Source organism: Cheilinus undulatus, linkage group 1 (assembly GCF_018320785.1).
Source record: "Cheilinus undulatus linkage group 1, ASM1832078v1, whole genome shotgun sequence".
Taxonomy (NCBI): domain Eukaryota; kingdom Metazoa; phylum Chordata; class Actinopteri; order Labriformes; family Labridae; genus Cheilinus; species Cheilinus undulatus.
In genome coordinates, this window is record NC_054865.1 from 23,254,675 (window position 1) to 23,272,549 (window position 17,875).

Below are 17,875 nucleotides of genomic sequence, written 5' to 3' on the forward strand. Positions count from 1 at the left end.
CAGAAGCTGATTACAACACCGTGGATACACAGGTGGTGGTAGCGGTGGTCGGTAGTATTCACCAGGAAGACCGTTACTAGAACAAACCATGAAGAACGAAGGTATAGAGGGGACAGAGAGGTTCGTGAGCCCGGACAGAGGCAGAGGTCTGCGGGCAGTGAGGCACTTCGCAGTGGGGGAGTTGGTGTTCGCCTGCCCAGCGTACTGCTACGTGTTGACAGTGAATGAGAGAGGAGCGCACTGTGAGCACTGCTTCACCAGGTAACATCTCACCTACCTGTGAGAAACAGCTAAAGAAACCCTCCGACAGCTTAATCGTGGTATCACGTTTACGTAGAGTTAAACGTAACCAGATGTTTGGTCTGTTCAGTTCAGCGTTAGCGAACCTATGTGTCTAGGCAGGTTAGCTTGTAAACCTCTGGACACCTACGGAGCTGGTGCAGGCTTATATGGGTCAGTGCGGGGAGATAGCTCACCTGACTGACACTGCAGCATTTATTAGTGGCACTGCAGAGTCAGGAGTGCCTAAAATAAATGCAAAAATTAGAGTACAACGGCCTGTTTATAGCGCATACCTCTCCAAAAGCCTATGTACATGCTTAGCCAGGCTGCCACTATCACCAAAAAAAAAAAAAATCAAACAATATCGATGTCCGTTTTAATATCACCTAGACTTGGGTCATTTCTTGTTTCAAATTACAAAAAAATGCTGGTAAACTCCTAAATACTGTCTAAAACAACTGCAAAAATACAGCAGCAATGCGTCTGTTCAATTTAGACAGTGCTCTTTGTGTTTCTTTGGCTCATGACAGCTTTCATTTAAGATATGACTGAAGATCTGAAGTCTTTGTTGAAAGTTTTGTTACTTTTCGATGCCTTTTTTATCAGATCTTTTTAAAACACCAAGTATCCAAATGGGTCAATGTAAAAAAAAAAAATGACAACCGTAGCCTACATGTATTATAAGAAACAGATCAAACCTCCTCAAGGCTAAGTTAAATAAACTCTTGACCTTCTCTTTATGTCACAGTGTGACATTTCTGCATGTGAGAGTACTCTTAGTTCCTTAAGCTAGCCTCTGTCTCTCACTACACCCTATACCTCAGCCCAGCTTTAAGGCATTTAAAGGCTGATCGGTACAAAGGGAAACCTGTAATCTTCATGATGCAAAATTGCTCTTTTTTTCAGTTGAACAGTTTCAGCCATGATGGTTAAAGACGTGTGGCAGTTTTTATCCCATGCTTTAGTGAGGATGTAGGATGTGGAGTGGTTTGAAAGACCAGCCTACGACATTCATAGAGTATCGACACGTGTGGGAGTGTGGAGGCATACTGTGCTGAAAACTTACTGGAAGGTCAAACTGCTACTTTTTAATATTCAGCCCTGACACTTAGCTACTTGTCATAGTGACATCTTATGCAAATGCAACACACTTTATTAAAACATATTAGATTTAATTTAGTGATATGTCTGTCTCTGTCACCCAGTCACTTTCATGTCCTGCACACGCTGCACCTCAGGTTTGTAGAGCAGTAAAAGGTTAGGGTGCTAAATATAGTTGTCCATTTGTCCCAAGAGAGGAGGAGCCAGGAGATGAGAAGGCCAGGGGTCTGTGGAGGAGTGTGTGGTTGCCTTCGTAAAGTTAGGGACAATAGCACAAATATGAAAAAAATGGACACAATTTTTGTGTTCCTCTCCTTATAATAGGTGTCTTTAGTTAACTGTGTCTTACAGCATAACTCTTTGTGAATCAAAAATGACTTCAAAGAGTATGTATTTTTAATGTTGTCACAATTTACATTACTTTTTGAAAAAAATAAACTTTAGCTCTTCTGTCGTGTTTTTAACTAAGATGACAGGAGCTAATAAGAGAGCACTGTCTAATTTAGTCAAGTACATTGCCACTGTCGTCGTGCGATCCAGACAGTGTGCAGGAGGTTGTCTGCGTTTTTTAGCATTAATAAAAGCAAAGAATTTACTTCAGTTGGGTTCCTAGAACTTCTATTTTGTAGTCACAGGTATCATTGTCCTTTAATTTTTAGAAGAATCATATCAATGTTTAATGACCTGGTACTGTGATTACCCTTGTGTGTGTAGCTTCTCATTCGTTCGGGTCATGATTATCCAAATCCTGGTCCAAAAAGGGGACTCATTGTCTCACTGATACTGGACTTGATTGAGGTTCTTGTAGAAACCTTGAGAACCTCAATCAAATCCAGCAACCCCCTTTTGGACCAAGATTAAGTGTGACAACCCTTGTTTACTGGGCAGGCAATTTAACAAATAACTGTAATGCATCCAGTAAAACATTATGAATGAAACCGACTTATGTTGGCGTGCCCTTTGCATCTTTGATTCCTACTTTTTTCACAGAGCTGAAACTCTTCTAGTCAGTCATCATGCCTTTAACAGTGAATGAACCAAACCCTTAACATGGTGGGTGAGAAATCTGTCAGTAAACATATTAAGTTGATTCATCTCAAATGCATCAGTGATGTGGAGACCTTTGAAATGGAGGTGCACATCGTTTTGTTTCATACTGATGTTTATGTTTCAGGGTTGTTAGGCCACATTCGGCTTATGAAATAAGACAGAGGAACAATAAAGGATACAAGAGAACAAAACAAGACAGGATTTACACTATTTTAAAAAGAGCTGTCACAATGAGCAGAACAATGCAGGTCCATGTTGAAATAAAACCCCAATTCCAAAAAAGTTTGGGCGCTGTGTAAGATGTAAATAAAACAATGCAAGAATGCAGATTTGCAAATCTCATTAACCCATGATTCATTCACAGTAGAACATAAACAACCTATCAGATGCTGAAACTGAAACATTTACCATTTCTTGAAAAATAGGAGCTAATTTTGAATTTGATGGCCAAAAGTATTGGCAGGGCCATGTTTACCATTGTGTAGCACCCCCTCTTCTTTTAACGACAGTCTGTAAACGTATAGGAATGAGGAGACCAGTTGCAGGAGTTTTGAGAGAGGAATGTTGTCCCATTCTTGTCTTATGTTGGAGTCTATCTGCTCGACTGTCCTGGGTGTTCTTTGCCGGATGGATTTTTCATTTTATGACGCTCCAAACATTTTCCTTTGGTGAAAGGTCTGGACTGCAGGCAGGCCAGTTTAGCACCTGCTCTCCTCTACTGTGAAGCCATGCTATTGTGATGGATGTGGTTTAGCATTATCTTGGTGAAACATACAAGGCCTACCCCAAAAGAAATGACATCTGGACAGTAGCATATGTTGCTTCAAAGCCTCCATCTACTTTCAGCATTAATAACACCTTACCAGATGTGTAAGCTGCCCCTGCCATAGATGCTAATGCCATCAGAGATGCAGGCCTTTGAACTTTTTGCGGATAACAAGCTGAATGGTGCCTCTCCTGTTCAGTCTGCAGGACACAGTGTTGGTGGTTCACAAAAATATTTTAAATTCTGATTAATCTGGCCATAGAACAGTTTTCAAATGTGCATCAGTCCATTTTAAATGAGCTCTGGCCCAGAGAAGACAGTATTTTCTGGATTGTGTTCACATATGACTTCTTCTTTGCATGATCCGGCTGAAACTGGCATTAGTGGATGGCATGGACAACTGTGTTGACAGAAAATGATTTCTGGAAGTTTTCCTGAGCCCATGCCATGATTTTCAGTACAGAATCATACCTGTTTTTAATGTTGGCTAAGGGTGATGACCACATGCATTCAATACTGACCTTCAGCTTTGTCCCTTGTGCACAGAAATTCTCCAGATTCTCAGAATCTTTTGATGATATTATGTACCGTAGATGGTGGGATATTCAAAGTTTTCACAATTATACATTGCGGAACATTCTTCTGAAATTATTCTACAGTTTTTAGATCCAGTTTTTGGAAGATTGTGGAGCTTCTGCTCATTTTTACTTCTGAGTGACTTTAACCTCTCTAAAATGTTCCTCTTATAACCAGTCATGTTCCACGCCTGTTGTCAGCTGTTATTCAGTAGTACCACTCACTTTTCCAGCCTTTGTTGCCCTGTCCCTAATTTTGTAGATGTGTTGCTGCCATCAAATCCAAAATGTGCTTTTATTTTGCATGGAACTGTGAAATTACTGGCTGTTGATATCTGATAAAATATGGGTTTATGAGATTTTGACATCTTTGCATTGTTTCTATTTACATTTTATACAGCGTCACAGCTTTTGTGGAATTTGGGTTGTCTTTAATTATCCTATTGTAATGAATGGCACTGCTTGCATACTGTTCTGTCTTGTCTAGTCATGACCCAAATGGAACATTTTAACAGCTCTTGATAGTGATTTGCTTCTAGTTGCCTCACAAGCGCTTTAAAAGTAACAGGGAAATCTTCCATGGTAATATTCAGTCCAACATCAGGTTCTGTCATGATGAATGCTGCTGTTTTGTCTATGCATTAACACTTCAAAACAGACCTTAATAAGAAAACTTATGACATTTCAATCTCAGGAGATCTTGTCACACCTTGATGATATCACATCAGTAGTAAAGTATTTTGATTTCTGTGTTACAGGAGAGAAGACCTTTCTAAATGTGGAAAATGTAAACAGGCATACTACTGCAATGTCGACTGTCAGGTGAGACTTCTTTCTGTTTCCTCTTTCTTTTTCATGAAAGGTTTAGAGTTCTGAGTGAGAGGAAGTGAGGGAACCTTAGTCTGAAAATCCTCATCTCTTCATTTGTTTTAGGCAGTTTAGGGCCTTTTCTGTGAATAAATCCTCATCAAGAAAGGGTTTATTTTTTTCTGGGGCAAACAATTTAATATATTAAAGTGTAGTCCTTGAACCACATATTGAAACAAAGCTTGAAGCAGAAAACAGCGAACAAGAGATAGAGCATATGCTTACACTGCTGTTGCTATGACGATTCAGCCTTTCCTCCCTTGGCCTCTGTCTAGTTTTACTTTTATGGCACAAAAAAATAAACCCAGTGCTCAGCAGTAAAACTGAGGAGTTTATTTCTTTGTGTGTGAGAGAAACAACAGATACGGAGAGAAACTGGGGTATACCTGCCTTAGCTAATCATTTATGGATGATTTGCTGTCTAAGAATAAATAGTAATACATTTCTTTTTTTGTCACACCTTCATGCTTTTTATGTCCCCCTCTCCTGTCTCTCTGTAACTGATGTTATTTCTATCTTCCTCTTTCTCTCTGAATATACTCAGAGAGGAGATTGGCCCATGCACAAGCTGGAATGTGTGGCTATGGTTGCTTATGGAGAAAACTGGTGTCCATCAGAGACGGTCAGACTCGTGGCTAGGATCATCATGAAACAGGTAAAGTAGTAAGCTGTAAGAGTAGAAGTGTTTCAATGTTCAGAGATGATTTTGTCTTGTTTCTAACATGGGGATGTCCATGCAGGAAAATATTTTTTTTTTAAATGAGTTAGATGTTAGATCACATTCAGGGTTGTGAGACTAAACTGTTCCGTAAGAACAAAGAAATCTCAAAAAGCAAATTTGTCCCATCTTGAAGGGTAGGATATCCCAGGGTAATTCACAATAATGATATGATATGATACAGTTGCCATCACTGCTGTCTGACTTCATGTTGTCTTCTTTGTCCAGTTAACTGCAGTTTAAGTTACCACCATTTATCTCACTAAGTCATTAAGTTGACATATCTGTGCAGAGGTTGTTATCTTTTTAGAAATTAGTATGGATATTTTAGGGCTGTTGTCAACCAGAGAGAAACTTAGTCAACTGAAATACACCCACACACCGACTAATTGACTGGTCGTTCAGATAAAAAGAGCAAGAGGAAACATTCACTTTATCTCAAAATCAGTTTAATCCATGACATGTTACTCACTGAAAACTCCTGTAGTTTTAATCATCTTAAAGATTAACAAAACAAGCTTTATTAATCATTACTGATTAGATTCATCCTCATTATGTTGTCAAAATAACAGCTGACTCAGAGATTATTAGCGTGCACCTGACTATAATCACATGATTTCACTGATTATGGCACGATAAGTATATAAGCATCATATAGCTTACAAAATAACCTCAGATCAGTGTTTGTATTTTTTTAAAACAATGACTTTTAACAGAATCACTTGTTCCAGCCTGTGCTGTGTCATTTATTAGCATACATCAGACCGCTTACAGTGTTTATTCACCGAGGAGAAGAGGAAAAAAGTTCACTGGTCAAGACTTCATGACCAGAAGACATCATCTTTTCTCTCTTCTGCTCTTTGTAACAGACACTAATGCTGACTTAATACAGGGACTTGCAAAGCATGCAAAAAATACAACACATTTTCTGACCGATTAATTAAACAGACTACAGGGGTTGATGCTCTGAAAAAGAGCTCCTGCATCTTTGTGTTGAGTTTCAGTTTATCAGAATATAACATGGTCTGCATCACTATGTGTGCCTCTCTATCTGTATTGCCCAGTGCTGCAGTGCTCCTCTGTCTTCTGCTACCATTTCCTTCTCACGTGTGCACAACTATCTGAATGTCAGGATCTCAGTTGGATAAGAGCATATCAATCAACCAACCGACCAGTCGAGTGTCAGCCCCTAGAATATTTGACATCAATGATACGATAATGTTACACGAGAGTCAGGATAATGATATGTTGCCATTTAGATGTTTTGTCTCCCCCATAATAGAGAGTGCTTATGACACAAACTAGACAAAGAACTATAAACGTGCTTTGAAATTGTCTTAAATTTAGTGGAAGTGAGTCTTTAAAATCTAGAAAAGCTTTAATTAAAGTTCTGCAGTTTAGACAAGATAAATCATGTTTCTAATGGTAAGCATTTTTATTGACTAAACACAGATGCGAGTACCAACATAAAAAATGGCTGAATTATTGTAAAATGTGCGGCCTCTAGGTGCAAGTTAAAGTTTTATCTGCACACAGGGACTGCAGAAATCAGTTAGGGCAGAAAACACAAGAAAAACTCACAATAATCAGTCAAGTTTGAAGCTCATGGCTAAAAGATCAAATGTAAAAATGCAAATTTAAAGATTTATAACACATTTTAAACATGATAAAGACTCAAATGTGAAAGAGCCATGCTTGATGATAATTTGGTTTTATGAGCTTGATGATTATTTATGTCATAGAGCAGCTGCAGTGCAGTAACTCAGGTGATAGCAGTGTTATTTCTATACGTCTGCACGAGAACTAGATAGGAACATGAAAGTTGATCTGTCTTTGCTGTTCATTTATTTTAGTTCTGAAAGAACCTGAAAGGCATCGCTGTCATTTCTCATTACCTAAAACATATCATTTGAAACTGAACTCCCACACTGTTGAGGTACCTGCAGCCAGTGTTGACAATATAAAGTTGTGTTCTAATGTTTTATTGACCAGAAAGTCTAAAATGAAACCACATGCTTTAATAAGCAATACAATTAAAATAGAAATATAGAGTCGTATGTGTTTTATTTTGCCTGATTTCATTGTTGTAATAAAAAGCTTGTGTGTTCTGATTGTTTCATGTTGCAGAGAGTCACAACAGAGCGCACCCCGTCAGAGAGGCTGCTGCTGCTCAAAGAGTTTGAAGCACGTAAGCAGATGTGTGTATGAATATATGAGCGTGTGTAGTTACATTTGGCTGCGCTGTTAGTTACAAGAAGTGTGTGTGAGCGTGTGTGGTTGTAGCAGAGTGTCTATTAATATCCTCAGCTGTAGCCTCCAGTCCTGGTTCTGTCTCTTTTCATTCAGTCCATGTGTGCAGTGTGCTGGGACCTTAATCCCTGGCTTCTCTGTGCTGTAATTTCATGTTCTCTTCATTGCTTTTTAAATCACTGCCACTGTGCCACTGAAAAAGATACTCACCCCACTTTATTGTGATTGTACACAGAATCTCAGAGGTTTTAATTAGGTGGGATTCATTGCTTTACTGTGGAGTTTCCTGTTTTGGATCTGTGTTGTTTTCTAGATTAAGTGTAACACAGCTGTTCAGTTTATATTATTAAGTTAAATCAAAAACCAGTGTTGAAGCTGCTCCCAGTAATCCGGACCAGACAATGTTAGAATGTAAGAGGCCACAAACAGTTTTCAGTGCCCTATGTGGTAATATCATTTAGCCTGAGCTGTTGTTTCAGGCTCAGATGTGTCATCAGAGGATTGACACAGAATTAACCTTCACAACTGTCTCTCATGCACACAGAACAGTTCAGTGGCCAGCTGCTGCCTGGTGCCACCGGTGTGTGCCTGTGTCTGTGTGCATGCGTGTGTGTTTGACTGACAATGACACATGGCCTGTTGCGTTAGTATTCTCTGAACTTTCTTAACAATAATGGATCCATTGAGGGACCACATTAAAGATTATCAACAATTTGGTATGGAATTAAAGAAAACCTTAACAGTTGTTTGGATTTTATGTATGTTCGTTCCCTGTTCTCTGTTAAATGGATGACCCTTCCTAAAAAGTCTCTCTGCAACCTAATATGGCAGCTGGTTGCCAAATTAGGTTGCAACCTGTCAAAACAACAATAGAAAGCAGCAGCTGCTGAAACTGCTCTAGGAACTACACGGTGCCAGATCCACCCAGCCTATTTGATGGCCACGTCAGTCCATGTATTTGAACACAAGAATATCAGTTTCGTTTCAGCTGATGTGTGTTTTGATTTCAGTTGTTTCAATTAATAACCATAAATTGTTAATCAGTTCATGTTCCTTTCAGTGATTCATTTTAAAACTATACAGATATTTACAGAACAGAGATGGGGGGGGGGGTAATCGTTCATTAATAGTAATTGAGGTAAAAAAAATTGTGATTTTGATTTTTGCCATAATTGCCCAGCTCTAAGGTGATATTTGCCTCACAGTTATCAATAGGGAAAGTAATTTCTGTAGCTATGTAATACATTTCTTTGAAAACCTGGGTATACTCAGTAATCTCTCTGATATGCCTTTTGGATTTAAGATGTCTTTTTTTGTGTTCAACCTTTTATTGATTTTCAAACGGTAAAAGACAAACACCCCAATTCACATTGGAAGAGTAATGGAATAAATAAAGTCTATCTAGAAATTGAAGAGGTTTAAGAGAAGGAGGACATAAGATAGAGCAGTGCTTCCCAAAGTGTGGCCACAGGAGGTAATTTACAATAAACCATAAAAAACATTAATATAAACATGACTTGAAATGAAAAATTGAAACCATTTTTAAAATATACTCAAGTACTTGATTAGATATTTATTTTTTAAATGGCCCAGACCTAACAGAGCACAGCCAGAGCATGTAACTCCCTGCTAAGTGTCATCCATTAAAGAGAATAGTCCAGATATTACAATAATGGCTTCTGTGTATCCAGCTAATATAGGTACCCCATGTGAGCTTATCAGGTTTATCAAGCAGAGAATATGTTTCTCTCTTGTAGTCTGCTAACTGAGCCACAGTTGTACTTATATAGTTGCTGAGGTGTTTGGTGTCATCTGTGTATTATTTGTAGTTGAATGAATTCACTGCCAAGTTTTTTTAATCAATTTAAGATTCCTTGTATGTAAAGTGTAAACTATTTCCAACATAACTGCCCACTAACTTTCATTTAAGTGATGTACAACCTAGAATAAACCAAGACCGTCTCTCAGTGGAGCTCTACTTTTAATTTTTGACATTCTCTCATGTCTTTCATCTTTGTTTTCTGTGTCCTCTGATCTTCTCTTCATATCTGCCTCCAGATTTAGATAAGATGGACAGTGAGAAGGACGAGTTGAACCAGGCAGACATTGCAGCGCTGCATCACTTTTACTCCAAACACATCAGCAACATCCCAAACGACCAGGCTCTCACCGAGCTCTTTGCACAGGTAATGGTTCTTATTTCCAAAAGTCTGATCTAACCATAGGATGTTTAAGGTTTAATTTGCTGTGTCATCATAGCAGTCTGTACTCTGTGGGTTTTTATCAGCATCACATGAACAATCCCTGTTTTATGCCACCTACAGGTCAGAGCTGTGTGACTCTGAGTGCACCTTAACAGGTTTTTATATTTATGTGTAATCAAGAGTACAAACACTACCTGGAACTGTGATGAGATGCCATTTCTAGACAGATGATTACTGACCTTACAGTTTCTGAAAGATCTTTGTTAAGGTGTGTCCTTTGTCATGTGATTGGTTAGACAAGCAGCAGGGGTTTCAGCTTGCACTCAGACAAGTGTTAACCCCTTATGATTTGTGTAATGACATGCTGGGTTTCAACAAGCATCCAAACACACCAAAAATCTAACTGCACTATGCTCATTTTTCTCAGCTTCACAGTAAATAGTACAAGATTTGTATCACACATACACCTACCGTTTGTGTTACTCTGCAGCTTTTAGTTCTTTAACCTGATCAGTCTGTCAGTGCTGCCGAGTGTTACAGCGCAGATGAGTGATAGGATTGTTTCAGTTATCATATGACTCATCCTGCATTCTCTGTCTGTCTTTCCTTTTTGTGTTGTTCTGTCTCTGGCTGCAGGTTAACTGTAACGGCTTTACTATTGAGGATGAGGAGCTCTCTCATCTCGGATCAGCTGTTTTTCCTGAGTAAGTAGTCCATGACAGCACGTCAGCACCGAACAACAATACCTTGCAGTGAAAAATAATATATGAATACTTGAATTTAGCACCAGTGATGGCACACTCATGTGTCAAATCATGCGGTATACCTGTTCAACTCGTTAATGCACTGTATTTAGTCTCTTGAAGTTCAAACCAAGCATATACTGGAGAAAAATCCACTGCAGTTGTTGGTACCAGACAGACTGGTCAGAGTATTTCACAAACTGCCTATGTACTGGGATTTTCATACTCAACCTTCTGTAGTGTTTCTAGAGGATGATCCAAAGTATTAAATGAGTGGCAGTTCTCTGATTTGAAAGGCCGTGTTTGATGGCAGAGGTCAGTGGAGAATTGCCCGACCGGTTTGTGCTGAGGCATAGAAAGGCAACAGTGAGTGTGTTTACATAGACTTTTGTGACCTGGTTATAAGTCATATCCTGGTTTTGAAAATATCCAGGATACCATGTTTACATGAGCACAGAAAAACCTGGTTATGAATATCCGTGTATTCATGAGAAACACTAGTATCCTGGTTCCTAATCACTGAATCATATCTACGCAGGTATCTGTGATGTTTATTTTTACGACTCACACTGTGGCATTTTTTTTTGTATCTGAGGAAAAATAAGACCACTGTGAATTATTTTGGGCCAACACTATTGAATGCCGACATCACATAGTACAATGTTCCAATTCTTATGAATATGATGCATTTTATAATTATCAACCACTATGAAAGTTCAGTTGAGATACCAAGAAAGAGCTAAGCAATCCCACAAGTAAATTGGTTAAAAAATTAACTCAGTGGTTCCCAAAGTGGGCCATGGGCCCCCCTAGGGGACACAGGGTTATAACAGGGGTGTGTGGCAAGGCCAGGCTAAGCAGCACCAGCTGATGACTTCAGCCCTGCAGAAGAGGAGCAGTTTATTGAAGTCACCTCAGATTCAACAGTATTATTGCAGTTCAAGTCCAAGACATTGTCAGCATTTTAAATTGGAATGGAAAAGTAGTAATAGTAGTAACCTCTTCAAGGTCCCAGAGTCTGGAGGAAGAGTGGAGAGGCACAGAATCCATGTTGCTTGAAGTCCAGTGTGAAATTTCCACAGTCTGTGATGATTTGGGCTGCCATGGCATCTGCTGGTGTTGGTCCATTTTGTTTTCTGAAGTCTACAGTCAATGCAGCCATCTACCAGGACATTTTAGAGCACTTCATGATTCCTTTTGCTGACAAGCACCATGGAGATGCTGATTTCATTTTCCAGCAGGACTTGGTACCTGCCCACAGTGCCAAAAGCACCAAAAGCTGGTTCAATAACCATGGTGTTACTGTGCTTGGTTGCCCAGCAAACTGGCCTGACCTGAACCCCATAGAGAATCTATGGGATATTGTCAAGAGGAAGATGAGAGACACCAGACCCAACAATGCAGATGACATGAAGGCCGCTATCAAAGCAACCTGGGCTTCCATTACACCTGAACAGTGCCACAGGCTGATCGCCTCCATGCCATGCCGCATTGATGCAGTAATTCATGCAAAAGGAGGCCCAACTGAGTACTGAAGGCATATAAATGAACATACTTTTCAGAAGCCTGACATTTCTGTTTAAAATACCCTTTTTTTGTTGATCTTATGTAATATTCTAATTTTTAGAGACACTGAATTTTGGGTTTTCTTATCTGTAAGCCATAATCATCAACATTTCAAGAAATAAAATCTTGAAATATTTCACTCTATGTGTAACAAGTCTATATAATATATTGTTTTCACTTTCAGAAAGAGTGACCAAAAAATATTGAACTTTTTCATGATATTCTAATTTTTTGAGATGCACCTGTAGATTTGCTGACTGACCCGCTGCAGGCACAACAGCCTGGTTGTCACACACTCTCTTCAGGTGAAAGGGATCCAACTGTCCGTCTGCCACACATCTGACGTATATCAAAGTATCTGAAGTTAAATGAATAGCTTCATAAAAGTCACGCCCGCGCAGGTAGTTTACTACAGCTGTGAGAAAATGGGATACTGTGTATACATGGCCTGGTATCCTGTTTTCTTTGGGAGTTCTCAGGGTAGCAGAACCAGATTTCTCAAAACCGTTTCTGAAAACGTAAACATACACGAACAGAAATCGTGATACTCAAAAAAATAGACAGAAACCGGGATACTCAAGTACATGCTAACATGGTCATTAGCTCAGATATCCACTCATTACAACAGAGGTATGCAGAAGAGCATCTCTGAACACACAACACGTTGAACCTTGAAGCAAATGAGCTATAGGAGCAGAAGACCACACTGGGTAGCACTCATGTCAGCTGTTCTTGTACACACAAGATAGGAAAAATGCTGCCTGGTCTAAAGAGTCTATTCTGTGGAGACAATGGTGGGGTCACAATTTTGCATAAGCATGAAGCCTGCTGGACCACTAACTACCACGGCACGTTCAAAGTCACTTATTCACCTTTTTTTCCTATTCTGATGCTCAGTTTGAACTTCAGTAGATCACCTTGACCATGTCAGCATGCCTAAAAGTTTTGGTCCTGTCATGTGATTGGCTGTTGAGAGGTTTGCACCAGTGAGTAGTCTAACACATAGGTATACCTAATTAAGTTACCGGTGAGTGTATATAACAAACCTTGAATTGCAATTGGTTTGTCCTGTTATTTTTTAACTGCAAAACTTTGCCAAAGTTGAACATTTTTTCACTTCAATAAGTGCTATTCTCCTTTAGCACCAAAATACTGTGGAGTCTTACTGTCATGTGATAAATGTGCTGAAATCAGTTAATCTTTGCTGAAAACAGTTATAACTTGGTACTCTGGCCTTCCCTGTCCCCTTTGCCCACCACATCCATACCTGCAGATCAACTCAACAATAAGGGACTGAACTAAAGCATATGTACACAGATTCTGTTTGTTGGCCTGTCGGCAGCTGTTGAGAAGATTTTAGTATTAAATCCAATATTATGAATCAAAAACCTTTTATAGTGTCAACATAATGAAGATGCTAATTGCTAATTTCAGAATTCTGACAGATATTTTTCTTAAACTTCTGTGATTCTTTCTTTTTTCCTGTCCAGTGTAGCACTGATGAACCACAGCTGTAACCCAAATGTAATAGTGACTTATAAAGGCACAGTGGCTGAGGTCAGAGCTGTTCAAGAGATAAACCCTGGAGACGAGGTGAATACTCAATTCTCAACAATGCCTTCAGTGTGAAAAATTCAAGATCACATGCAATTGTCTTCCAATTTCCCTCCCTTTCTTGCTCTCTCCCTCTGCAGGTGTGTGACAGTTACATAGATCTGCTCTATCCAACAGAGGACAGGAGAGAGAGGTTGTTAGATTCCTACTTCTTCATGTGCCAGTGTACTGAATGCACCACCAGCTCCAAGGTACCAAACCTCAGTCATCTTTATGTTACAATTAAGGGAGAGCTAAAGCTAATATTTGCTTTTTGTTGAACTTACCATATGGTATCTCACATTTGTTAAAAGATGGAAATGGATATACAGGAAAAATAATGGAATAATAGTCTTCCAGACATCCCTGTCTGCCATATTTGGCCGACACTTGTAGATTACAATATATGTTTAAATTCAAGGTGTTTGACCTAGCTCAGCTGATGTTAAATGCTTTTATTTGCAGCATTATTTGTTGCATAGTTGAATTAGCGATAACATGTGTGACTTAAATGTTTGTCTCTGGCCTATTTCCCACTGTGCAAGGGGAAAGTAAATTATCTTGATCAAAACTCAGTAGATGTAAATGGACATGACTTCTTAAGTGTTTAAGCATCTTCAAAATGACTGTTTCAATAGGAGCATGCTGAATGCTGTTCAGGACTAACCTATACAGTTTAATAAAATTGTGACTGTTTTAGTTTAACCAGTGACTTTTTACCAAAAATCCTTTGTATCTTGTGTAGTTTATGTAATTGAAAAACTGATTTCTTCTCTTGTTTTTATAGGACAATGAAAAAATGAAGATCAGGAAGCTGAGTGCTCCACCAGAGCCAGAGGAAATCCGATCTATGGTCCGTTATGCCAAAAACGTTATTGAAGAGTTCAGGAGAGCCAAACACTACAAAAATATCCTTTTTTTCTACAAAACCAATTTCCCCACCGACTATCTTTCATCTGCTCAGTTTGAAAGGAAAATGTACTCTTTCCAGCCTCCTCTTGTTCCTCTATGTTGTATGCATCATTCTTCCTTGACTCTGCTGTACCCCCCAGTGAGCTGCTGGAGATGTGTGAGCTCAGCCAGGAGAAGATGGGAGCTATTTTTGCAGAAACCAATGTCTACATGCTGCACATGATGTATCAGGCCATGGGTGTGTGTCTGTACATGCAGGACTGGGACGGAGCTATGAGATATGGAGAGAAGATCATTGGTCCATACAGGTAAACTGACCGTGGGAAGGCAGTAATCAATCCTTTGAGATAACCGGTTGTACAGCAGCACTTCCTGTACAGAGGAGGTCTTTGAAAAGTCCAGGATAGCCACAGTGGTCTGTCTTTACAGTTAGAGCCATTACAGTGTGGTTGCTTTCTAGATAAAGTATGGAGAAGGGATATTTTGAGTCACATAGTAAACCTGAATGGCTTCTTTCATCTCACCTGCCCTGAATTTCTTTAAAAACAATTCCAAGGAAGCTTCTTTTGATATTTGAAAATTTGATTTCTATGTTATGATTGCATCCTTCTTTGGAACTGCATATATTCACACTAATGTAAAAGTCATATGTAGCAGACATGATATACAAAACACAATTTACATGCAGTAATTTTGTTTTATTTTTCATACTTACATTACTTACAAATGTCATATGATCGTTTATTGTGCTTTCAGCTTCTGTAGTGCTAACTTGCTATCTTTCAAGTCTAGTTGCTTTTTGAATAAAGAATTATCATGACCTAGATGAGTGAGAACCCTCACAGGCCACTTTAGTCTCTATTTTCCCAGCTTGATATGATCTCAATGTTTCTCTTCACTGCTTAGTTTGATAAATAAATGATATCCTCTTTGCAGCGTTCACTACCCAGCCTACTCTCTCAATGTGGCGTCTATGTACCTCAAACTGGGACGGCTGTATTTGGGTCTGGAGAAGAAGTTGCAAGGAGTCAAAGCTCTGAAAAAGGTTTGTTTTTGTCTGTTTTGATGGCAGAGTACAGATTAAACTACTGTGGGTAAAATGGATTTGGTGAAATTTAGCAGAAGATGATTAAATAATTGAGTTGCAAAAGGCATCCTCATTGGGACAAATAAGACATTTAGAAATGTAATATCATAGTAATTGGTGTGTCCTGTGTTCTACTCTAACAAAATAATATCTGAATGATTTCAAAACGCTGCTTTTATGTCCACAGGCGCTTGCTATCATGGAGGTGGCTCACGGTAAGGATCACCATTATGTAGCTGAGGTCAAGCGAGAGATCGAGGATCAGAAATAAAGGAGGAATAACAGGAGGAGCAAAAACATTAAAGATGAAGCTGCTGGGTTGAGGAACCTTCTTAAAGCGACAACAAAAGAACTCACCACAGCTGCATGCCATGCATCTTATACCTCTGTGTTTGCCGTCACCCACTCTGCTGTTCTTCTTGCCTCTTCAGGCATCTTTCTTTTTTTATGTCCACTGTCAACATATTCTTGCTGAGGAAGACCATGTTTATATTTGCACTCAGCTACATCCTGTCAGACCTAAGATGAAAGCAGACAATTTGGAGCTGAATTGTTTGGAATGAAGGTCATTCAACACAGTCAACACAAATCAAAAAAGGATCACATCAGTATAAAAGAACTTTGTTCCTGCCTTTAAAGCTGTCTTTGAAATGAAACAAAGCTTTCACATGACGGCTACAGAGCCTCTGTGTTCAGACTTTGCTGAGCTGTAATATTTCACAGTGTCCTGTATACCCATCCACACATTGTTTAACCAGTGTTTGTCTTTGGCAGCTGTGCTGGCTGCACAGCTTTGCTCCCAGCTGTCATTTATTGATTTTTACTTCTCTACAAATTGGTGAGTAGTTGTTAGAGAGGGCATTACTACCTTTCCACAGCTATAATGCATTTTAACTCTACCAAAAAAATCAACAGAATTTCTAGCTTCATATGTTCCTGTTGAAACTGTGAAAACATAATGACTGACCATGCATCAGGTACTCTGTAGCAGTGGAGAAGAAATGCAAACAACTATTCCTGAATGAAGGAGCAGTTTTTGGATCAGCCTGTCTTACAGTATGTTCTACTTCTTTAAAAGAACCAGAAAAGTTGTTGCACGTTTTATTGTTTATGTTGTGTTTGTATTTTTTTTCATGGGGCTTGTTGACCAAAAGGGCCACGGTTTAAAGGGGACATATTTTACCCTTTTAAGACAAGTTTATATTGGTCTCAAATGTCCCCAAAACATGCCTGTGAAGTTTGTTGCTGAAAAAACACTCCAGTATTGGATTTTTGCATGTCTAAAAACCCCTCTGTCTCAGCCCTTCTCAGAACGAGCCGTTTCTGTGTCTGTGGCTTTAAATGGTAATTAGCTGTCTGACTCCGCCCCTGACCACACCCCTCTCAGGAAATGGATGCAGCACTCCTGATGTTACAGACACTTTTATCCAAAGTTAGCCAGCAGGGTAACGCACTGAGCTATCCAGCATGTCAGCTGGCAGCTGAGAGGGTCAGTAGAGGAGGGCAGAACTTTCCTCCAAATGGGGGAGAGCCAATCAAACTTGGGGGTGGGTGCTAACGCCCCTGGTGAGGTCACTACCCCTAAAATCTGAGAATGGCTTGTTTCAGCACACATTTTCTGAAAGGTGAAGAAAGAGAGGGGGAACGGGAATGGATTTTTCTGGTATTTGAGGGGATTGTGGACAGGCCAGGGGCACATATTTGTGTTAGAAAAGCCTGAAAAAGTGATTTTTGCATAATATGTCGCCTTTAACAAACAAGGAACCAGCTACAAAAATCTTCACAGTGTATCCTTAACCAGGGGAGCGGTTCTGAGACCAGTTTGTATCCAAAGTCACAGGGAAGACATTTGTACTGTAACCTGACAGATGTTTCTGGATCAGAGCCCCTCTGCTCTCAGGAAAACAAAAACGCAGCTCTGTAGCTTTTGTTGCGTTTGGTCAAGAAATGCATTATAAATCTTTCTAGTGTGTTCTCAGCTCATGGATCGAGATTGTTTTTGCTCTGCAATGACACCACTATGGCAGCAGTGGTTGAATTATTTACTCATTTAACATCTTCATACATTTTTAATTATCCAAGGAAGGTGGATGAACTGTTCTTGAAAATGAGAATTCATATCTCTTTAATATGTTAAATGCAATGTTTATTTTGGACTCTT

General features: G+C 39.3%; 1 protein-coding gene across 1 annotated transcript; it reads left to right on the top strand.

Annotated features, from left to right (window-relative positions):
* On the top strand, positions 1 to 16,998 carry smyd2a (SET and MYND domain containing 2a). Its single transcript, XM_041787966.1, has 12 exons — positions 1 to 261; positions 4,533 to 4,596; positions 5,186 to 5,296; positions 7,487 to 7,547; positions 9,668 to 9,795; positions 10,450 to 10,517; positions 13,613 to 13,715; positions 13,817 to 13,927; positions 14,503 to 14,623; positions 14,761 to 14,935; positions 15,564 to 15,672; positions 15,902 to 16,998. Exons 1-12 carry the CDS (start codon positions 89 to 91, stop codon positions 15,983 to 15,985), a joined length of 1,308 nt encoding a protein of 435 aa, XP_041643900.1. The 5' UTR covers positions 1 to 88; the 3' UTR covers positions 15,986 to 16,998.
* The last annotated feature ends 877 nt before the right edge of the window (positions 16,999 to 17,875 follow it).